The sequence below is a fragment of the Protopterus annectens genome, chromosome 9.part0 (assembly GCF_019279795.1).
Source record: "Protopterus annectens isolate FY-2018-M chromosome 9.part0, PAN1.0, whole genome shotgun sequence".
Lineage (NCBI taxonomy): Eukaryota > Metazoa > Chordata > Ceratodontiformes > Protopteridae > Protopterus > Protopterus annectens.
In genome coordinates this window covers 1,087,823,869-1,087,848,569 of record NC_056743.1, presented here as the reverse complement: position 1 = coordinate 1,087,848,569, position 24,701 = coordinate 1,087,823,869, and the positions used below count along the sequence as shown (strand labels likewise).

General features: G+C 43.1%; 1 protein-coding gene across 4 annotated transcripts in view; it reads left to right on the top strand.

The window, feature by feature from the left end:
- LOC122811822 (cyclic AMP-dependent transcription factor ATF-7-like) overlaps positions 1–24,701 on the top strand; it is a 2,228,331-nt gene that overhangs the window by 1,022,059 nt on the left and 1,181,571 nt on the right. The window contains exon 1 of one of the 4 annotated variants that reach the window (XM_044083932.1): positions 10,238–10,324. The exons of the other annotated variants lie outside the window; for them this stretch is intronic. Within the exon in view, the coding sequence (XP_043939867.1) occupies positions 10,264–10,324 (61 nt within the window). The 5' untranslated portion in view covers positions 10,238–10,263. Of the gene's footprint in view, positions 1–10,237; positions 10,325–24,701 lie in introns of those variants that run through there. 4 annotated transcript variants of the gene reach the window in all.

The following is a 24,701-nucleotide window of genomic DNA, read 5'->3' as shown; positions in this document are numbered from 1 at the left end:
CAGCTCTCTCTCTCTCTCCTTTCTCCTTCCATTCCTTCCTCTACTCCTCAGATGAGGACTTCTGAGAAGTTTTCCTCAGATGATGAGGAATGATCAGGGAATGAATCTTTGGCTTATTTAGCCCAAATTTATGCCTCCCCAGAAGAGGAATCTGATAGCACTGATTCCCCGGTGGAGGATATCTCATTTGGGGAAACAATTCTTAAGATGAATACGTTTTTCAAGTGGGATTGTTGTCAGGTATCAGACATCCAAAAATGGTACTATGACCCACTACAGATGGACTGCCCTTCCCCATCTGCCATATGTCCTGTTCTGCCTATATTCCTAGATGGCTTTGCTGCTGCTTCTAAGTGCCCAGATTCTTCGCCTCCAGCACCCAAAAGGCCAGATAAATTTTATAAAGTGATGGAGTATTCCAAATTCCTATTCAAATGTCCCTCTACAGACCTTGCTACCACTTCAGTTTCTGCAGACAAAGCATCTAAGATGCTACCTTTCACTTACCTGCTCCCCTCAGATAAAGAGAGCAAGGTCACGGAGAGAATAGGAAAAAAAGATTTATACTTCAGCTACTCTGGCCTTTAGGGCCGTTAACTGTCAGACCCATATGGCCAAGTATTCTTTGGCTCTTCTTTAGGACGCTGGCCAACTATTATCTGAGCTTCCTGACTCTCCCACCTCTCCCACTAAGGCTAAGGTTTCCTTCATCCCTAACACTCCTCAGCTTAGGTTACATGGCATTCCATAAAGTGTAGCTGTGATGGTGTGCAGGCATCAGCTAGAGCTGCTGCATCTGGGTCAGTCCTGAGGAAGTATTCTTGGTTCAAGCTCCTACCTTTGGCTGATGACATTAAGGCAAAAATCATGGATGCTCCCCTGGACAGGCCTTGTTTGATACCTCAACTGCAGAACTTTTCAAATCTCTTCAGGGGAAAGGTAAAGAGCTGCAAGACCCTAACCATATCTTTGTTGCCCTGGTTCCCGTGAAACTACCCTACTAAGACCACCTTTGTTAGAAAGTCTGTAAGGTCTCAATCTTCCAAAGTTGAGGGATTCCAGGAGACAATTTTCTTGTAAATGTACCTCTTCTACTCCCACACAGAAACAGCCCTTTTAAGCTAAGCCAGGTAGTCTGTGACTACTCGCCTCCTGAGCCATTAACGCATCTGTCTCTTCACCTTTCTCTTTCTCTCCCTGCTTGGAAACAGATAACTCAAGACTCTTGGGTCCTATCCATCATCCTGCAAGGATACTTTATGGTGTGGAAGACTTCTCCCCCTTTCATGGGTATTCCACAACCTCCAAAAGAACAACTACAACTTTTTTCACATATCATTTCCAACCTCATTTCTCAGGGCAGTATTCAGGTGTTGTCGCTCTCCCAAGTAGGCAAAGGGTTCTACCATGTCCTTCATGGATGCATCTGCAGTCATAACAAATGGGTTGTCCTGTCGTCAGGCAGCCCTTCGGTCGGGCGGATTCCAAAGTCTGGGTCCGGCTTCGGCTGATGTCGCACTTCACCCGACGTCATCTCTGCTGGTCTTCAGGTATAAAGGCATCAGCCGACGCCATTTTCCTCAGTCTTTCTTGCCGCGTGGCGCCCGAAGCAGAAGCTGTTCGCAAGTGCCGGTCGGTCAGATCCAGAGATTACTACTACCGAATACTACTTCAAAGACTTCTAAAAGCTAAGTACCCCGTTGGGGACTCTTTCTTGTCTCAGCCGATGTCAGAAAAAGTCAATAACTGTTTAACTTGTGGGAAACAAATACCTCATAAAGATTTCCACTCTTACTGTTTGCCTTGTTTAGGCCCAGACCACGACGTAGCAGCCTGTTCGGCCTGTGCTTCCTTCAACCAACGAACGCTTAGGCGTCGGTCGGAGTTTGCTGAACAGTTTTTCGGCTCAGATTTTGCGTACATTATGCCGTCGGTTCCTCCGACTACCCAAATTGTTAAAAAACGCAAAGAAAAAGACCGACACTCGCGGTCCGCGGTTTCGGCCGAAACCACGGTTAAGCAAACCGCGAGTGTCTCGGTTTCGGCCGAAACCGAGAAAACTGATCAAAATACAGCCGAATCAATGACTACTACTGAGGTTCCTGCTACTTTACTTGAATCAGCCTCAGAAATTTTACCTACAACTGTGGTTACTAGTGACTTATCAGACACACCATCCCTTTGGATGTCTCTACCCCAGCACGTGGTGCTGCTAGGCCTCCTGCAGCCATGTCTATTAAGGCCTTTGCCAGGGCTAAAGCAGCCAAATCTACTAAATCAGTGCCTGTTAAACCCCCCTCAACCAGGCCCACTTCTAGTTCACAAATGCTTACTCTGGCAGAAGATTTAATATCCTTAATTAGGGGATCTCAATCTCACCCAGACAGGGCCTCTCAGCCTCCAGAAAAGAGACCTAGAGCAGAGTCCCCCGAGCCTGTGTCCTCTGATGATTCTGCGGATGACTCAGACATTACAGACCAGCCAGAGGCTCCTTTTTCCAATTATGAAGACTCCGATGCTGAAGAATCCATTCCAGCTGCCTCTCCACCAGAGGAATTCTCCTCTGGGGAAACCTTACATGCCATGAGAGAACAATTCCAATGGCAGGGACAGGATTTCTCAGATTCCAGAAAAAGACTTAGAACTTTTCTGCACTTACCACAACATAGGCCCTTAGCTATACCTCCTGTCCTTTCTGTTGTGGACGATGCATTTAATGATGTCTGCACTGCACCTGATTCCTTACCTCCAGCCCCTGCCAAACCAGATAGATTTTACAGGGTGCCAGACACTCATCACCACCTATACAAGGCCCCACTTGCAGACCCCGAAACTATATCCCAGGGGCCTAAGGCAGTAGCCTCAACCACAGCAAAAAACCCTATTCCTTCTGAAAGGGAATCCAGGTCCTTGGAGAGATGGGGGAAAAAAGTCTACACCTCTGCTACTCTCTCAGCTAGAGCCTTAAACTGTCAGTTTCACATGATTCAATACCAAGAGTTTATGCTTGATCAGTTAATTAAAAAGCTGTCCTCTGATGAATCTTTAGATAAGAAATCTGTATTAGAAATGGTGAATAACATACAACAGGTTAGTAACCATTCCTTAAAATGTGGCTATGATGCACTGGAGGCTTCATTTAGATCAGCCATGACTGGCACAGTGATAAGAAGGCATGCATGGTTGAAAGAACAGGTCTTACCGGATCACGTTAAAGCTAAGCTATTGGATGCTCCTATGGATAAGGCCAGTCTATTTGGGGAACCTGCCCAGCAGGTAATGAATAAAATGGAAGAGAAGGCAAAATCTGTACAAACAGTTAAAGATTTCCTACAGGTTCTGCTGCAACGGTTTAGCAAGACCTGGCCTGCCAAAATTGGTCCTTTCCTGACTCCACAAGATCACAAAGGGGCAGGAACAGACGCTCTAGGGGCAGAAATCAATCCAGAGGAGGTGCCTACAGAGGACGACAGTGGCAAGGCAATAACCGAGGCACAGACACAACCACTGCCACTGCAACAGGACAATCACAGTGACTTGGTTCTGATTCCGCCTACCAGGGAGCAAATAGCAGCACCATTAGGCGGAAAGCTAGCCTTATTCTCGAAAAATTGGCACTACATCACAAAAGACAAGTGGATTTTGCAAACCATAGACCAAGGCTACCGGTTCCACTTCCACACTTTACCAGTAAAAGAGGAATGCCAAACCTGCCCCAAATCAAAGAATAGAAGCCCTGCACCAAATAGCGGAATTAACAAAGATGAGAGCTGTGGAAAGAGTACCAATAACAGAACAGGGCAAAGGATTCTACTCCAGACTCTTCCTAGTACCAAGAAAAGAGAAAAACTGGAGACCTATTCTCGACCTGTCCATCTTAAACACATACATCATTGTCCCAAAATTCAAAATGCTGACCCTACAGCAACTTCTTCCCATGCTGGGCAAGGAGTGCTGGCTGGTAACTCTAGATCTCAAGGAGGCATACCTGCACGTCCCCATTCGACCAAATTGCAGAAGATACCTCAGATTTCTTGCAGGATCAGAACATTATCAATTCTCAGCATTGCCCTTTGGCTTATCTACTGCGTCCAGAGTATTCACAAAATGCCTGGCATCAGTAATCGCTCACTGCAGAGTACAGGGAATCCAAATTTATCCATACCTGGACGACTGCCTGCTACAAGCGGACAACAAAAGCAAGCTGACAACAGATTTACAAAGGGTCATTTACTTGCTTCAAGCCCTGGGATACACAGTCAATTTACAAAAGTCAAGGCTGATACCATCCCAGACAAGAACTTTCCTGGGTGCGGAATTGGACACAGTAAAACAAATGGCATTCCTAACTGCAGAAAAACAAAAAGAGCTTCCACTTTACTTCTTGGCATTAACAAAGCAGAACAAACTAACAGCAAGAAAAGTTCTGCAGGCCTTGGGATTCATGGCATCTTGCATAATCTTGGTTCCACATGCCAGACTACATATGAGAAAGTTACAGTGGTACCTAAAGAATTTATGGTCTCAACACAGGCACAGCTTAGAAACAGAAATACCACTAATCCCATGCTTAAAACAGGAGTTCCTATGGTGGGCTCAGGCATGCCAGTCAAACCCAGGCCTACCCTTCCACAACTTCCGAGCAAGCCAAACCATCACAACGGACGCCTCAGACCTAGGATGGGGAGCACACATGCTGGACAAATGCGTACAAGGACTGTGGACTCAGGAACAGCTGCACCTACACATAAACCAAAAAGAGATGCTGGCAGTAAAGCTGGCAATGCTAAAATTCAGACCATTCCTCAAAGAAGGCCATTTGATGATAAGGACAGACAACACCACAGTCATGTGGTACATCAACAAACAGGGAGGCACTCATTCATACCCCTATGCAGTATGACTTTGGACCTTTGGAATCTGGCTCTAAGCTACAACATCCAGTTACAGGCAATATTTGTACCCGGAAAAGAGAACACCCTAGCAGACATTTTAAGCAGAACCACCTCGGATGCTCACGAATGGATGCTACACCCGGACATCTTCAAGGTCATCACAAAGAAATGGGGAATGCCACTAATAGATCTATTCGCTTCCCCACAAAATCACCAGCTCAAAAAATTCTGCACAAGGACATTCCACCCACTAGCATGGAAGGTGGACTCTCTATCCTTCAGCTGGAAAGGCCTGACAGCATATGCATTCCCACCTCTTCCCTTGATGCACAAGATACTACTGAAAATCAAAGAGGAATGTCCAAGGATAATTCTGATAGCTCCGAACTGGCCAAGACAAAACTGGTATCCATTGCTGAGGAGCATGTCTCGGGAGAAAATGTGGTCAATACCCTTGATGCCTCTGATGTTAACTCAGAACAACTACAGCATCATACATCCAAACCTAAAAACCTTGCAACTGACTGCCTGGAACCTCACATAGCAGTAACTAACCCACACCTTTCACAAAGGGTTAAAGACATCATCCTTGAAGCCCGCAGACCTTCAACAAGAAGGAACTATGCAGGAAAATGGAAAAGGTTCGGCATTTGGAGTACTGAAAGAGGAAAAGATGTGTCGAACATAGATATTGGTAACATTCTGGAATACTTGGCAGAGCTTCTACATACAGGCCTGTCCTATTCCTCCATCAAGATACATGCATCAGCTATCTCATCAGAATACAGCTTTGATCCGCCTGTCTTTTCACATCCTCTACTCAGGCAGTTCCTCAGAGGGATCAAAAATGTAAAACCTCCTAGGAAGCCACCATTACCAGCATGGGACTTGAATTTTGTACTAGAAAAATTGACACTCCCTCCGTTTGAACCAGCAGCAACAGCAGATCTACAACACCTGTCATGGAAAACTGCTTTCCTACTGGCTATTACTTCAGCAAGGAGGGTTTCGGAACTACAGGCCTTAATGGCAGTGCAACCCTTCCTAATCTTCCATCAAGATAGGGTGTCCATGAGAACTAATCCAACATTTATGCCTAAGGTGGTATCCAGAGTGTCTTTAAACCAGGCAATCCACCTACCTACCTTCTTTCCCAACCCACAAAACAAAGGTGAAAGAATGCTACATACCTTGGATGTACATAGACAGTTACGCTACTACCTGGACAGAACCAAAGGTAACAGAAAAACTGACCAGCTCTTTGTAGCCTATGCAACAGGAAGGGAAGGAAAAGCAATTTCCAAACAGACAATCTCCAAATGGATAGGAAATTGCATAAGATTCTGTTACTCCTACCATGGAAAACCAGTCCCACAGAACATAAGACCTCATTCTACAAGGGCTACAGCCACTACCACAGCTTTCTTAAGAGGAGTGGCAACCAAGGACATTATTGAGGCGGCTACTTGGACCTCCGTGCATACATTTGCCAAGCATTATAATTTACCTCTATATTCTAGATCCCGAGCAGGGTTTGCCACTGCTTTACTGCAAGGGATCCTGACTACACCATAATTCTTTTTCCTCCTCCCTTAGTTTGGCTATGGTATTCTACCCATTTGTTATGACTGCAGATGCATCCATGAAGGACATAGTACAGTTTTGTACCTACCATAAATGTAGATGTCCGAACTGGATAGCATCTGCAGTCAGGATTACCCTCCCTCCTTCCCCTCTGTGGTACTCCTAGGGTAATTACCCTCCTAATAGCTAGCGGGGGAGTCTCTTATGGTGTATTTGTTTGTATATATGTACATACATGTTTATTTTTTGTGTTTGCCTTCTACTATTTTGGAAACATTGGCATTATCCAAAATTTAGCTTTCCAAGAGGGCAATTGGCATCTGGGGCAAGAAACACTGAGGAAAATGGCGTCGGCTGATGCCTTTATATCCGAAGACCAGCAGAGATGACGTCGGGTGAAGTGTGACATCAGCCGAAGCCGGACCCAGACTTTGGAATCCGGCCGACCGAAGGGCTGCCTGACGACAGGACAACCCATTTGTTATGACTGCAGATGCTATCCAGTTCGGACATCTACATTTATGGTAGGTACAAAACTGTACTTTCCTGGTACCCAGAAAGGATGGTTCTTGGAGACCCATTCTAGACCTTTCCCATCTAAATACCTTGCTGAAAGTTCCCACCTTTCGTATGTTAACCTTACCTACCCTTCTTCCTCGCATCCTTCCCCAGGTCTTCATGGTGTCACTGGGCATCAAGGATGCCTATCTTCGTATTCCCATTCATCTGTGGTTCAGGAAGTTTCTTCGCTTTGCTATTGCTTCATCACATTTTGTATTCTGTGCCTTGCACTTTGGATTATCTGTGGCCACAAGGGTGTTCACAAAATGCTTAGCTCCTGTCATAGCCCTTTTTCAGGCTACAGGGCATACAGATATTTTCATGGCTAGGCAACCTTCTCTTCCAGGCTCAGACTTCAGACATCCTTCAGGAGAAGCTCTCCTTCACAGTGTCACTGTTAGAGAGTCTAGGATTCACTGTCAGTTACCATAAATCTTCTCTGGTCTGTTCTGAAGATCACATCTTTCTTGGCTGCAGGATCCAGTTAGGATGTTGGCTTCCCTGCCCCAAGAAAATGTTCTGCTTCTCACCTCCTACTTCCAGAATCTCTTGCTCCTACAATCTCTGACTGCCAGGGAGTTTCCTTGCCTCCTGGGATTCATGGCTTCCACAGTTCCACTGCTCCCTTTAGCCAAATTGCACATGAGGAAATTCAAGTGTTTTTTTGAGAACAGTATGGGTACAACACTCCCAAGAAAGGAAATACACTAGTGGCTCCGACAGATGGCAGAGAATCCAGGTTTAGCCTTACAGCCACCTCCTCCCACTCAGGAGCTCTACACGGATGCGTCAGACATGGGATGGACAGCAGCTGTGGACTCATGAAGGGTCAAAGATGCCTGGTCTCCAGCCCAGAAAAGGGAGTACATCAGTATAAAGGAGATGAGGGCCCTGATCTTCACACCTCATCTTTCCCCAGGGGTTTTAGGATGGTTTTCAGACAGTACCACAGTTCTCTGGTATGTCAACAAACAGGGAGAGACAAGTACTACCTTCTGTGCAGACTGGCCTTGCAGGCCAGGGAAATAGCTCTTCAGAGTCAACTTTCCCTCCAAGTGGTTTACATTCCTTCGACTCAGAATGTGGTGGCAGACGCACTGAGCAATGACTCAATCCCACGAATGGATGCTACACAGGGATGTGTTTCTGGACATAGTCCATTGATGGGGTATACCTCCGGTAGATCTCTTTGCCTCCCCCATGAACATGCAACTTCCCAAGTTTTGTGCAAGGGTCCCAGAGCCCTTGGCATGGAAGGTGGATGCCCTGTCTTTCTTTTGGAATGGGATGTTTCTTTATGCATTCTCCCCATTCCCACTTCTTCAAAAGGTCCTGTTGAAAATCCAACAGGAACAACCAGAAGTCTTGCTGGTGACTCTCTTTTGGTCAAGGCAGCATTGGTTCCCCCTTCTTCTACATTTAGCCAAGGACAATCACCACAAGTTACCCCACAGAATGAACCTACTCACACAGGACAAGGGAACTTGAGTTCATCCACAGATGTCAGCTCTACAACTGACTCTGTGTGAGGGTTTTGATTTCCTTCAGACACCTTTTTTCTGAGGATGGTGCTACAAGTTCTGCGGGAGGCCAGAAAACCAACAACTAGGAAACCCTATGTTTCCAAATGGAAATGGTTTTCCATCTGGTGCCTTAAAAAGGATTTACAACCACTGTTAGTGGATGTTCTAGTGGTCCTGTCCTATCTGTGTGAATTACTGAAGAGTGGGCTGTCGTACTCCTTAGTAAAAGCTCATCTGTCTGCTATCTCTGCATGTCTGCCTATGTCTCCTCCTTTAGCTTCCAGGTTGGAAGTTAAACTCTTCTTAAAAGGTGTCCTTCACATCAGACCAGCAAGGAAACCAGTCTCTCCTCCTTGGGATCTCAACTTTGTCTTAGAAAAACTTACCCTGGCCCCTTTTGAATCAGCAAGTTCTGCTTCCCAGCAACACTACACTTGGAAAACAATCTTTCTTATGGCCATTACTTCTGCCAGAAGGGTGTCTGAGTTGCAAGCTCTCATATCCCCTTCCCCTTCACAGTTTTCCACAGTGATAGGGTTTCCCTACACACTAATCCCTCCTTTATGCCAGGGTGGTTACTGAGTTATCTCTCAATCAGTCTTATCTGTCTTCAAACCTTTTTCCTTTCTCCTCAGTTCTGTAGTGATAGGATCCTGCACGCTTTAGATGTGAAGAGGCAACTCAGATATTATTTGGATAAAACCAAACAGATTTGGAAATCTGACCGCCTGTTTGCTTCCCATCGCAGAAGGGCCTTGGGCCAACCTGCTTCCAAAACTATTTCCTTCTGTTATTTGGCTCATGGAAAGAATCTACCCTTCCATATTAAGACTCATTCCACTAGAGCAGTACCTTCCTCTGGTACCTTCTTTAAAGGCCAGGATACATCCTCTATCCTGGAAGCAGCTATGTGGGCTTCTGTTTACTTTCACAAAACGTTATAAACTTAATGGCATTTCCAAATCCAGAGCTGGTTTTGCCAGGACTATTATGCACGAGTTTGTAGAGAATGTTCCTGCTCCTCTGCCCAGTTCTTCTTTTGCATGTGTTTTGGTACTCTACCTTATGTTATGAATACTGCAGCATATGAATAGGAGGACATAGAATAGTTGTGTAAAATCTTACCATAACCATAGATGTCCTTCTCTTCTATCTTCTATATGCTGCAGTATTACTCCCCCCACTTCCCCCTGATGCTTGCCTGTCTTCTGGTGGCATGTTTTCTTCACCATGAATCAGAATTGAATTGAATCATGAATCAATTGGCGACATTCAGTTTTGAGGTCTGGTACTTGCCAATGTCTGTTTTATACCTGACGTAATTTTATGACTGTTGTACGTTTTGGATTCTGTACGATGTCACATGTACCTCACAGTAGTGATAGACTTTTTTATAGTGGCCGGACATATGAGTCAGATGGACCCCCCCCCCCCCCCCCCTTATGTTATGAATACTGCAGCATATAGAAGAAAAGGACATCTATGGTTATGGTAAGATTTTATACAACTATCCTTTCAAATATGTTATCCAAGTAGTTTGCTAGAAAAAGGCATACTATTTTAGATATGTAGCATTGCATTTGCCATGGCCATTGTGACATGTTAGAAAGTCTGTTTATGTAGATAATATCTCATAAAGCAAAATCTCTATCATTGGATAGATTACTATCAAAAATGCCTGCACTGACAAGGATTGAAAGATGCAACCAAGAAAGACGGAATGGACCTATAAGGGCACAGTATATACCAAAGCATCCAAATGTAAGTCCTTGAAAAATTTTCTAGGAGGTGCCAAATGTTTGGGGAGATGCTTCCTCTTGTAATTCAGTTAAGATGCTGACCTGCATGTGTTTTCCAGTGTTGCATTATATTTTCCATTTGCCCCATTCTGTTTTCATTATTAATGATGTTACAGATAACCTGTCAGTGACCCCTCATCCCTCAATGTCATACTGTATGCAGATGGTAACCTTCTGTGTTAACAAGCCAAAAAATGTTCTTCTGATATACAGAACAAACTACGACAGACTTTCTCTAAGCTATGCAACTGAGCTGAGAATGAGAACGTTCTAATTAACCACAAAAAATAACTTTATGCTATTTATAACACCTCAAAAACTTGCTCATTTACCCCTTATTAAAATTACTGATAACCCCATAATCATCATTCCTCTTGATTCTGCATGCACATACCTAGGACTTAACTTTGATTTTTCTCTAAGTTTTTCAAACCATGTAGGCAAAATAACTAACACAGCACTATCTCAGTTTAAACTCTGCTATACAATTTTTTATTTATACTTCCCTTCACCCTGCTTTTCTCCAGCCAGAAATGATTTCCTTCCATTATCACTGTTGGCGATACTCATAACTGAAGGGATCTCCTGCCAAGGACAGCCCATCATCCAGCCAGTGTACCAAAGCCTTTAGTACTTACTGGTGCCATATATCACATGTATACTCCCAGTGCAAGGCGGAGGGCATGGAGGTGATGTACGGACGTACACAGTCAGAGTTTCTTTGCCACTAGTTCAAATGCCATCGAATGTCTATCTGAATGCTTTTCTGCTGTGCTGGTTTCCAAGCCATGTTTCAGATAAGTTCCCTGTTAGAGTTTCTCCTCATGTTTCCTTTTTATTTAATGTTGTTTGGGTTCATGGCATCCAAAAAGGAAAAATGTCAATGTGGGGGGCAGATTCCCCATAAAGACAGCCACGACACGTGTCTCTTCTGTTTGGCTGCTTCCCATGACCATACACAGTGATGTTCTTTTCGTGTTTCACTGTTGCAGTCATCGCATTTGGGTTATCCCTGCCAGGGTAGCCCTTAGTCGGCCCGAATATCAGAGGCTTAGTACTTTTGCGCTGGTTGCTGTCGCTTCATTACTGACATCAGGTCGTCAGTAGTATAAAGTAAGGCAGTCGACGCCATTACACCAGTCTTTCTTGCCGAGGAGCCCGAAGCATAAGCAGATTGGACGAGTGCCGGTCAGCCGCTACCTGAGTTTCCGAATTGAAGTTGAAGTCTTCTAAAGCTAAGTACCCTGTTAGGGATCCTTTTTTCTTGCTCTAACCGATGTCAGAAAAAGTTAACAATTGTCTCGCCTGTGGAAAGCAAATACCACACCGAGACTTTCATATTTGCTGCATCACTTGCTTAGGGCCAGACCACGATGTCCCCCAGTGTCGCTTTTGAGCTTGTTCAACAACAGAACTATACGTCGTCAGGCCCTTATTGTAGCTAAATATTTTCGCTCTCAGTCCTCGATTTCTGATATGTCTTCAGTAAGCCATCTGGCAGCAGATCTTCTGAAAAAACATAAGGATAAAGACAGAGACAGATCGCACAAGTCCATACCTACTGATGATCCTTCTGTTAAGCTAGTCATCAGTTCTCCGATCCTCAGTGAGGGGCTTTCACAGCCTTTGATGCCTGCTTCTGTGGATTCGCAGGCCGCTACCGAAACCCTTTCGGCGTCTGGTATACCGCAAAACTCTTCATCGACTAAGGATCCTGCGGTTGTCTCTACCTTGGATGGATCCAGAGCCACTGAGCAGGCACCGGCTTCTGAGGAAGTACTTCGCACTACCGATTCTCGACATAAACCGACGACTTCTTTCGCCTCTACTGCTCTTTTCGAAAACTACTGAGTTTCTAAGGCCCATGGTACGAACCATACCCAAGAAACCGACGACTCCATTCTCAGGCACCTGCTTCCTTGCCTCAGTCTCAAATGCTTAAAATGGTAGAAGACCTTATAATGCTGATCAGGGGAAGCCAAGCTACCCTTCCAAGAGAAAAAGCGATTTATCCCCAGTAGTTTTGTTTGAACAGGAGTCCGATGACTCTGATGCCTCTGAATATGAAGACATGCATAAACCCTCTCTGCTTATGAGGATTCTGAAGCAGGGGAATCCATTCCTTCAGCCTCTCCACCCAAGGATTTTTCCTTTGGGGAAACCCTTCATACTTTAAAGGAGCGTTTCCAGTGAGAATGTCAGGACTACTCTCAGTTTAAAAAGAGACTCAGGGAATTCTTAGATCTTCCACAGCACAGACCCTTGGCCATTCCTCCTGTCCTGGATGTTGTGGATGATGTTTTCATGGGATCTAGTTTAACTCCTGACACCCTTCCTCCTGCTTTCAGGAAACCTGATGGGTACTACAGAGTCCCTGACTTTCACAAATTTATTTTCAAAAATCCTACTGCTGACCCTGAGGTTATCTCCCAAGGGCCTAAAGGGATTGACTCATTCACTCTGGAGCAGCTCAGAAAAAGCTGCCTCCTTAATTCCACCATAGGAACAACAGTGCAGCCTGAGCTCATTTTCAGAACATCCATTTGTAATGCCATACAGAAAACAAATGTTCATAACTCTTTAATTATAAGAGCTAGACAAAAAATGTAAACGCGAAAGTTGTTCAGCAGACACTGACCTTTCCAACAATGTAAATGTTGATAGTGCATATCAAAGTCATTATTAAATATTTGGCAAGGAATGTTGATATTGTGCATATTTTTTACCTTTTTGGAAAAGCAAAGCACAGTATCTTGGTCAATGTACCATGCAAACCCATACAATTTGAATTTAATTTGTTAGTATGAATGTCAGCTTTAAAATGATACCTTAACCATACTGCGTGATGCTCCTTTCTTGAGTTATTCACAGAAATATGATTAATATATTATTTCTCATAATTGATAAACAAAGCATATCTCTTCACCTGTAACAGACAGAGCCTACATATCAGTGTAGACGTTGTGCATCTGAATGTCAGCTTCAAAATGATGCATCATTTGTAGACCTAAGGGATTAAGTTCTTTATTAGTAAGTCCTTCCTGTCATCTAAACTCTACACATGCCTGATAAAAGCAGACTAAAAAAAGAGGTATTGCAAGATGGTCACTGACATATTAGATTGTACGTGGTAGCACTCTCCTGAAACAGTTCTTTCTCGGCATCCTCACCAGCTCCTTACAACAGTTATTTGCCAAACTCAGAAAAAAATATTTTACACAACACATTTCATAATAGAGTTTTACTTACTATATTGGTCCTACTTGGTCATGGGTGTGTTCCATTCTTCTCACAAGCTACATGTTAGCAATCATGCATCGCTCTCCTCATGCCATTGTGGAGGTCAGTCAAGAACAATGCAATGCCCTCCTCAGTTAGGTGAAAGGTGAACATCTTCTGCGGTGATGCTGTCATGGCAGATTGTAGATCCACTGACTCTGTGCATCAAGCCATGCATGAGCCCATTCTTTAAACGTCTGGTCTTGTGAGCTGCCCGTTGACTGTTTGCTGTTTTCCATATCTGTCGTGAAATTATATCAGACCGCACAAAATGAAAACGTGGCCAACATGACTGCAGGTGTTCAAAATTGCTGTGATTTGAAACCGTAGCCTTCCGAGTGGTTGACTGATGACCTCATTCCATCCAGTGTGCAGCACAAGAATGTCGGGCTCAGGGTAGATGGAACACTTCTCTTCCAACAACTGCAGTACTCCGCTCCAATGCGTACCTCTTCTTGCAATCCAGTATACCTTCACACTGGATGTGGGAAAGCTCAAGTTGTACCGGTTTTCAGTTTCGGAGGCATGGTTGGCAGCCCAGTGAATGTAGGAATGGCTACATACCCACAGTCTCACTTGTCGTTCTCCTGGTGGACAAACCTGCACAGGAAAGAAAATGCAAACAGATTACTACTGATGTTTGACAGATGTATTGGAAGACTACATATATATGTATATCATATGCATTACCGGTTAGCCCATCCAAATCTTCCATCATATCCACAGGGGCAGTATTCTTTGCCTTAGGTACATAACTGGTGATGACGATACATAGATACATACCTACTACCCGTGAAAACACCAAATTACACACAATGACTGAGAACATCAGAAGATACAGTCTTACCTTACCTTAGCTGAAATACTGTATGGGTGGACACTGACAAGGGAGCACAGAAAGGGCACATGTAAAGAGAAAAGGTAGGGTAAGGACCACTGCTCCACTAATATGCCAAGGACAAGCATAGGGCTCGAGCTGGTGGTTATCTGAAGTGCCCCATACCTTTGCTGGTTGCCCACTCAGACTGCTGATACCACTACAGTCTCACGACCTCCTTCAGTGTCAGCAGTCTGCCTTACCTCTGCCTTTTCTCTTTACATATGCCCATTCAGCAATGGACCTAAGGGATCAAGGATGGAGGTAACTTACTAATTGCTGTCCTGACCTACATACATTTACTGTACCATGCACCTGTACAAAAAGATAAAAATGAACCAAAAAAAATCACCTCTAATATATATATGTGTGTGTATATATATATATATATATATATATATATATATATATACATATATATGTATATGCATGTGAACAGTGTATATATGTGCAAGTACATTATGTACATACATATTATATCCACATACACACATATGCACAAATATATATATATATATATTTACGTATATATATATATATATATATATATATATATATATATGTGTATATATATATATATATATATATATATATATATATATATATATATATATATATATATATATATATATATATATATATATATATATGTATATATATATATATATGTATATATTTATATATATATATACATACAGGAAGAAAAAAATCAGGGGTTTAGGAGGGTAGGTAGTTGATGAAAAATGATGGGGGTTGCTTGCAATGACTCCAAGTAGAGAAAAAAACACAACCTGACTTATGCATTCATCAAAGTGATAACGACTTCTACTTATGTGAATAACAATGACCGCAGCTGAGACTTTATCCAGAAAAGTGATAATGACTCTCAGCTATATTGTAACTGCACGTATTGCTAATGTGATAATGACCTCCCTTTCATTACTGCAAAGTTATGGTGATACTTGCTGCACATAACCTGTTGAGTAGACATTCATTATATTACATTGTGCAGCTATTATGTAACACAGAATCAGTGTCATCAGTAAGGAGAAGACCTGAGCCATTCAGTCAAATGGCATAAACTTAGATATTACTGAGCCCTTCCACACATGACTGACAGAGCCAGGAATATTGCCCAAAATATATGGTTGCCCCATGTTGGTACTTTTGTGCAAGTAATAACATTTATGTCACTGAGCCAAACACTGAGTATAACCCCAAACAGAAATGACAAAGTCAGGAGTATGTAAATTACCTGGCTGATCCATGTAAGAATTACTCCAAAAGTAGTAAATCATTTTATCTTGCCCAGCCATCCCTCGAGTTAGAATAAGACACAGCAGTGAAAAAGGCAGCAATATTGTCCAAAATATCTGGATGAGCTATGCCAAAAATCAACAATGTAATATATCTCACACGGCCTTTCATCCCACCCAAACATGTTGTGGCAGTCTGACCATGTATGCAGAAGCACTTCCCTGATATACAATGAAATGTACACATGCACCAAAATGAAACATTCACCCAACTGACCCCTTTAGTAAAGTTTTGAGGTATGCATAATCACCAAAATAAAACATTTACCCAAAAGACCCTTCAGTAGCATTTCCTAATATGTGCAGTCACCAAAATGAAGCATTCACCCAAGCGACCACTTCAATAAAATTGTTGATGTATGCACAAGCACCTGAATTAAATATTTTCCCAAACTACCCTTCAGTAACATTCCCCAGCATTATTCAGTAGAGAAGACTGTTTCAGTTTATATTATTCAGGAGAACCAAAATATACATTCAGAACCTTTGGATATATTTATCAGCACTGTTCTTATTATCCAGCATTCCAACATTTCTATAGACTTGTTATTTATCACCAATGTTCTTAAAGACAGTATTTGGATATTGTTAACATCTGTTCATCACAAGTTTAGATATTCATTCCCATCTCATTTCATTTGTTTCCTGTTAATTCAAGTATAAAGCTGAATACATAAAAACAAACAGACAAAAAAAAATATTTCACAACCATCTCAGAAACTTGAGGCAAAGGTAACTTATACTGTTTATACCATATTTGTACTAATTAAATAGTCTAGTAAATAATAGACCAGCTCAGAGAACAGGTCATGGCCCGTGCCACCATTGTGCCGGTGAACAAACTGGTGGACTTCTTTGAGAAAGTCACCAGGCCCATGGATGAGGGTAAAACGGTACATACTACTAGTATACATCTGGCAAAAGCTTTTGATATAGTCTCCCACTCAGGGATCATAGTTAAAACTTACTGAGATAGGCATAAGCCCCTACATCATCAGATGGATAATAAACTGGCTCACTTACAGGACAGATATTGTCTGGATAGGTGAAATTTGTTTATGAATATCAAATTAACTAGATTTTTTATTAAGAATCAGTTAAATGTCATCAACTTATTAATTAAAATGAAAAAATAGCTAAGAGTTTGAAATTCTTACCACTATCATTTTTTGACTTGGCCTGATAAAACTATCTGTTATGGTAACAGGAAACAAGATATTAAATCTAATAGATCTAGGTGGGATTAACAATTAAATATTAATTAATAATTACATGATACTTGTTGATAATATGATGGCTGTATGTTTTAATATCCATATTGGAAGGAAAGAGGACTATGGTTTTCTGGTTATTGTATCTTACATTTAACTAGAGGAAACATTTGCTTTCTCTGTTATGTGCACTGTGCCATGATGGTGACACTTCAATTTATATTTTAATGTAAGTGATCTGAGTAAGGCGAGTGCTACTTTGATTAAAGTGTTACTTCTGCTGTTTCATAAGCAAATATTTCCATATGGTTGTAACTGCTTAAAAGTTAGCATTTCAATTTTGTACTGATATTTCGTTTATTTTGGAACCTTTAAATAAATTCTATATATTAAAGTGTTATATGGAAGATTCATTTTACCTAGCTCCTATTATGTACAGAAAAAAAGCTAAGGCTATTCATACACATTTGATATTTTAGTTATGTCCATGCTGTCTGCTATTTCTGCTGAATGCCCACAACGTGTTATAAAATAACGTGGCATTCATTTCCACGGTTATGATTACTACATTGCTAAAATGACTTCAATAAAATGGAAACAGTCCACTGAAAATCTAATACAAAGTCACAGGTCGTATTTCTGTGCTTCACGACCAAATAGCAGGCTCACTCTGTCAAACAAAATGAGGCTAATTAAGTTTATATCAAAAGGAGTAGCTTTTCCATAACTACAAATTCAGTAATGGGAACATTCTATGCTCTGAAAAATGATTAATATAAAACAGAAAACTAATACAGTGGTGTATATCACAGTCACAAAACAACAGCCTAGGTCTAAATATTCAGATAGTGATTAACTGAATTTGATATGGTCTGACTGGACAGTCTGTAAAAACCGACTGTTGTGCTAGAGACCTGATGACACTAGCAGATAAGTAACTTTCTCCACAGTGTAACAGCCATAGACAGAAAGGGCTTTTGGAGTTGCTTATGTGTAGCTTTTTTGTAGTTAAACCAGGGACGTTATCATTGCTTTACTTACTTCATTAGTTTACATTATTATAGACTATAACCTTACCTTTTGCGGCTTGAAAGTTATCCATATTTTAATTAGAAGGGGTTCAAAGATTCCTCATAAGAACAATCCTCATGTTATTAGTAACACATAGACTTCTGAGGAGTGATTTCAGTCTGGTTTTATAAGCAGTGGTAGGCAAAGTCTTGTTTAAAACTCTACGTTTAGACCATTTAACTTGTGGAGCTAACAGCTGCATGGGCAATTTCATATTTAAATTTAACATTGCTAAAACTAAAAAAAGGAAAGATAATAAAAAAGGTAAATTGCTTCACAAGCGCTGTCCTAACTTTGTAATAGATTCACCAAAAAGATTAAGGAAAGTTCTTCACTATCTATGTATTAAATGAATATGTAAACAAAATAAAACAAACTGACAAGTAAATGTTAATGTGATAATGGCAGTCATGCTTCTTGAAGGGCAATACTCACCAGCTTTACCATTACAACAGATAAGCTCCAGTAGAAAATTACACCTGCAATATGTTTGAAATTTTCTTCTCACTCTCCACACACATACAAACTGCTTTCATGCACGCACCATTCATTTTCTCATACACCGCTCACTCTCTCCTTCAATGCATACACTCACTCTCATAAATCTGTACACAGTCGCTACTGCATTCATACACACATACAGACTGCTTTCATGCACGCACCGTTCATTCTGTTATACACCGCTCACTCTCTCTTTCAATGCATACACTCACTCTCTCTCATAAATCTGTGCACAGTCGCTGCTGCATTCACACACACATACAAACTGCTTTCGTGCACACACCTTTCGTTCTCTCATACAGCGCTCACTCTCCCTCATACATATATGCACAGTCGCTGCTGCATTCACACACACATGCAATCTACTTTCATGCATGCATTCACGAGACAAACTTAAAAACACTCACACAAACACTTTTTTTTTTTTTTTTTTAGCATAAGCTCATCAGATACATCATGGTTACTGCCAAGCAGGAAAATTATGTCAAGGAAGCGACAGTAGTGCACCAGCTAAGAGGTACCACACGTGAACAAGCTGTACTTGATATGAGCAAAACAGGGATCAATACAGGATACAGTGGCGGTGCAAGGTAGCAAAATCATAAACCGCTATTAAAACAAATGAATCCTCTTCCGCTAGTTTGTGAAACTACCCGGGGTTCTCTTCCCTCAATCGCAAAGCCACACTACAATCCAACCACCCAGTAACCAGCTTTCTGTCAAACACGGCGGAAAACCAACCTTTTTCAAATCCAGCATTGTACTCTGTGTCAACAGTGGGCGGGCAACAGTTTTGCAAGGCTGTTCCTGTCAACCAGTAAAAGCAGAAGTGCTGTTTATCGCAGAAGAAGCTGGATTACTCTTGTCTGCATGACTTACCCAAGTAACATAATCTGTTGCGATTTGCGATAGCGGTGGCTTCCTACTGATCTATCTCAACTACTGTGGTAATGATTGCATATGCCATGTTTATCCCCACATGCTCCATTTATGTGATTGAGTGAATATGAGTAGTATCATTTTAGGAAGCCACTTCACAGTATCTTACCTACTAAAACGGTCAAATTCACGTAACACACTGAAGTTATGTACAATTCTGATTGGCTGCCACCACTTCATTTAGGAAACGCTTTGCTGTAATCACAACAGCATTCCGACCCGATTTACTCATAAAAGTCCAATAGGACCATCAGTTAACTCCACTCTAAATCCTAAGTTGAGAAGGTAACTGACAACATTCAGTTACTTAACTTATTTTTCAAAAATACCTTCAAATTAGGGCTGTAAACTTATTTGCGCTGCTGGAAAACACTCTGGGTTAACATAATGGAATTCCTATCTTCTCATGGCACAGAGGCGCCATGAGAAGGTACTCGGGGTTAATGCAACTTCTGCTGCTAAGAATCCCACCCCCCTCAGATAGGGATTCCCGAGCAGTAGACAGATGGGGTAAAAAAGTGTACAACTCTTCTACTGTTGCTATTAGAGTACTAAATTGTCAGTTCCATATGCTAAAATTTCAGCAGCATACCATGGAACTCCTCAAACAAAAAATATCATCTTTTCCTGCTTGTGCAGAAAATAGTTACAAGAGTTAATGCATTCTGCAAGTCAAGTAACTAAGCACACCTTACACTGTGGTTTTCGATGCCATAGAAGCATCTTGCTGGGCAGCAGTCACCGGTTCTGTCCTTAGAAGGCATGCTTGGCTTAAGGAACAGCCCTTGCCAGACCATGTCATATTTAAACTATTGGATGCACCCTTGCACAAAGACAGCTTATTTGGCACCAAGGCAGAGGAGGTCTTAAAAAAAGATGGAAGAAAAAGCTAAATCTATGCAGACAGTTAAGTATTTCCTGCAGGTCCAGCCACCCAGGTTCAGTAGACATTGCCCCTCCAAGCACTGGTCCTTTCCTGCCCCCTCCAGGTCAGTTCAGCCCAGACCCTGGGGAAGCAGACCCCCCCCCCCCAGACAACAGCCACAGGGAATTCAGAGATCAAAGCAATGGAGTACCTCCACTTCTAAACCAGGGAGTGCAAAGCCACCCCCTCATGGTAAGAACTCACAATGACTACACTTCCACTCCCTCCCTCTGCCCACCTGCACTTGCCCCTGGGAGGAAAACTCTCCTTCCATGCAAGCACCTGGGCCACCATTACCAGCGACCGCTGGGTCCTCAACATAGTGTCCAAGGGAAACAGACCAGAAAGAAAGTCCTTTCCATGCTCTTTATGAGGCAATAGAGCACATTCCTGCAGAGCAGATAGGCCAAGGTTTCTACTCCAGGCTCTTCCTGGTACCCAGGAAAGAGGGCACCTGGCACCCCATCCTCGATCTTTCCATTCTAAACACCTTCCTGGTGATGCCAAAATTCATAGTGCTCACCCTCCAGCAACTACTACCTATGCTCTCCAAGGATGTTTGGCTAGCCACCCTAGACCTAAAAGAGGCCTACCTACACATCCCAATCAGGGAATCATGCAGGAAATATGTATGTTACAGGGCAGGATCACTGCACTTTCAGTTCTCTGTGCTTCCCTTTGACTTATCTACTGCTCCCAGAGTTTTCACAAAATGTCTGGCTCCCGCCATTGCCTTTTGCAGGCAAAGAAATATTCAAATGTACCCATACTTAGATGACTGCCTAATTCAGGCATACAGTCAGGAAAAGCTGCTCAAGCACCTGGCCTTTGTAAAGGACCTACTGACCTCCCTGGGGTACACTATCAATGAAAAGAAATCCAAACTAGTACCCACCCAAAAAATTATATTCCTGGGAGCAAGCCTGGACACAGCATCCCAGATGGCATTCCTTACACTAGAAAAGCAAACTTACCTGACGGCCTATTTCTCTTAACTAGCCACCAGACCCCAGTTATCCGCAAGAAAATTTCTGCAAGCTCTGAGGTTCATGGCTTCTTGCATTCTACTCATTCCATATGCCAGACTGCATACGAGGAAACTTCAATGATACCTAAAAAGCCTTTGGTGTCAAACTCTCTCAAGACCTGGAAACTCTTATACAAATGATACCTTGTCTAAGGAAAGATTTTCTTTGGAGGGCAGCAGCATGCTACCACAGCAAGGGACTACCCTTATCACAACCCCACACCACCCAGACCCTCACCACAGACTCATCAGACTATGCCTGGGGTGCACACCTGGACGACAGGTGCCTACAGGGCCAGTGGAGCCCACATCAGATACATCTGCACATCAGCCAAAAAGAGATGTTAGCTGTCCAGCACGCACGCATTGACAGCTTTTAGACCCCTTTTCCTCCTCTGGGACTCTACTGATCAAAACAGACAACTCCGCTGTGATGTGGTATATCAGCAAGCAGGGAGGGACTCATTCCTACCCTCTATGCAGGCTCGCCATGACCCTTTGGCGTACAGCCTCAGCCATGCAACTACACCTGTTAGCACAATTCCTGCCTGGCTCTCTAAACTTTCTGGCAGACAACTTAAGCAGAAATCTTCTGGACCCACACAAGTGGCAGCTTAGACCAAAGAACCTTCACCCTCATAACTCAGAAATGGGGCACCCCGAAGTTCGACCTCTTTGCTTCCCACTCCAACCATCAGCTCAGCAAGTTCTGCACCAGGGAGCCTCACTACATGGCCTGGAAAGTAGATGCTCTATCCTTCCATTGGGTCAACCTCTCAGTGTATGCATTTCCCCTATTACCTCTCATTACCAGGGTACTGCTCAAAATAAGGGAGGAAAAAACTGAAGACAATCCTGTTTGCCCCAGACTGGCCACGCCAGCACTGGTACCCACTACTGCACAGCCTGTCCCCTCTGCCACCATGGCATCTCCCTCAGATTCCAACACTCCTGACCCAAAGTGAAGGAGAATTCATGCATCCCCAATTACAAACCCTCAATCTGGCAGCCTGGCTTATTCCCTGACCACTGTACAAGCTGCCAATTTCAGTAAGCAGGTTCTAGATGTTATACGTGAGGCCAAATGCCCTAGCACTAGAAAATGTTATGCTGACAAATGGAAAAGGTTCTCCACCTGGATCCAGGCTAAGGGAGCCGAAATGGCACAGCCCTCCCTACCTCTCATCCTGGATTACCTAGCTGACCTACTACACAGTGGTCTGTTCTTTTCCTCTATTAAAATTCATGCCTCTGTTATCTCTGCCCATTTCAGCAACCTCTTTTCTCACACCCTCTTATCAAACAGTTCCTAAGAGGGGCTAGCAACTTGATGCTTCCCAGAAGAGCACCTACCCCAGCTTGGGACCTAAACTTTGTTTTGGAAAAGCTCACCCTGCCCCTCTTTGAACCAGCAGCTTCAGCAGAGTTAAAGTTTCTCTCATGGAAGACAGCCTTGCTTCTGGCCATCACTTCAGCAAGAACAGTATCCGAGCTACAAGCATTAATGGCTGTAGAACCCTTCATCATTTTCCATGCTGACAGGGTCTCCCTCAGGACTAACCCATCCTTCATGCCAAAAGTGGCGTCCAGTGTTGCTCTCAACCAATCCATTCATTTACCCACCTTTTTCCCTAACCCACAAAACAGTGGGGAAAGGATACTGCACTCTCTAGATGTACACAGACAGCTCAGATTCTATCTAGACAAGACTAAATCATTTAGAAAAACTGATCAGTTGTTAGTCAGCTTTACTGCAGGAGCAGAGGGTAAAGCCATATCCAAACAAACCATTTCCAAATGAATAGCACACTGCATCCATTTCTGCTACAAGCAACACGGGAACCCCCCCCCTCCACCTCTGCAACCTTCCTCAGAGGAGTCCTCACCAGGGACATCCTTGAGGCTGCAACATGGACATCTGTTCATACCTTCACCAAGCATTACCACCTGCCATTCTTCTCCAAATCCAGGGCAGGTTTTGCCACTGCAGTCTTACAGGGCATCCTAGCCAGCTCCCAGTCTTCTTGACTGCCTCCACCCTTTTCTTCAGCTTTGGGAATCAACCCAAATGTGATGACTGCAACAGTGGAACACGAAAAACATAGTACAGTTGTGTACACTTACCATAAATGTAGATGTTCGAGTGTATTCAGTGTTGCAGTCCTGGTTTTCCTCCCTCCATCCCCCTTTTCTCTCTCTCTCTCTCTCAAGGAACTTCTTGGTATTTACTTTCTACTGATGGGGTTCTTCCACCATATCCTGGCTCCCACTTGGGGGCTCCTGACAGTTAGGGCAAGAAAAACTGATGTAATGATGTCGGCTGTCTTACTTTATACTACTGATGACCTGATGTCAGTCCTGAAGCGACAGCAACCGACGCAGAAATACTAAGCCTCTGGTATATGGGCCGACTGAGGGCTACCCTGGCAGGGATAACCCAAATGTGATGACTGCAACAGTGAATACACTCTGACATCTACATTTATGGTAAGTGTACACAACTGTAGTTTCTATCTGCCATGCTTTTTCCCCAAGACCCTACGTAGTCATCTGTTTTCCTATCTGTTTACCTTGAAAACCAGTGCCTTAAGCTGTTGGCTGAAGGTGCTGTGTGACAGTCTTCCCAAAGCAAACAGCCATCGGCCATGTAAAAGGAGACAAAACTTGAGTTTGATACGGTTGCTGTCCATTCTACTAAAAGCTAGTGAAAACCCAGAGGGTCATCCAGTGGTTGCTTCGGATTCCTCTGCTACAACTTTGTCGGAGGCCAACATGGATCCAACTTCTCACATGTCCTCAGAGGTTTTACAGGTATGTGCTCTAGATGTTGAGGGGGGAACCTCATCTGAATAGTCAAGGGACTGAGGAAGATTCAGCAGATCTTAGGGAGAGAAGAGATCCGTACTATGTTTGTCATCAAGGGTCTGACACCCAAAGAGTGTTTTGTACAGATGTCCCGCAGAAAAAGAAGCAGAAAACCAAGCATATTTCCCCTGTAGTTAAGGATGCCTAGTGTGAGTGGCAGGATTTTACTCTGGTTGTTTAATGCTTTGATTGCTTTAAAGCCTCCTCAAGGGGTGTCTATGCCTGCCTCTCCTTGGTCTTCCACCCCTCTTAAAAGGTCCAGGGGACTGGACTCCTCAGATGAAGATCAGGATTCGGGGGAAGAATACCTGGCTTACTTCTCTCAGAT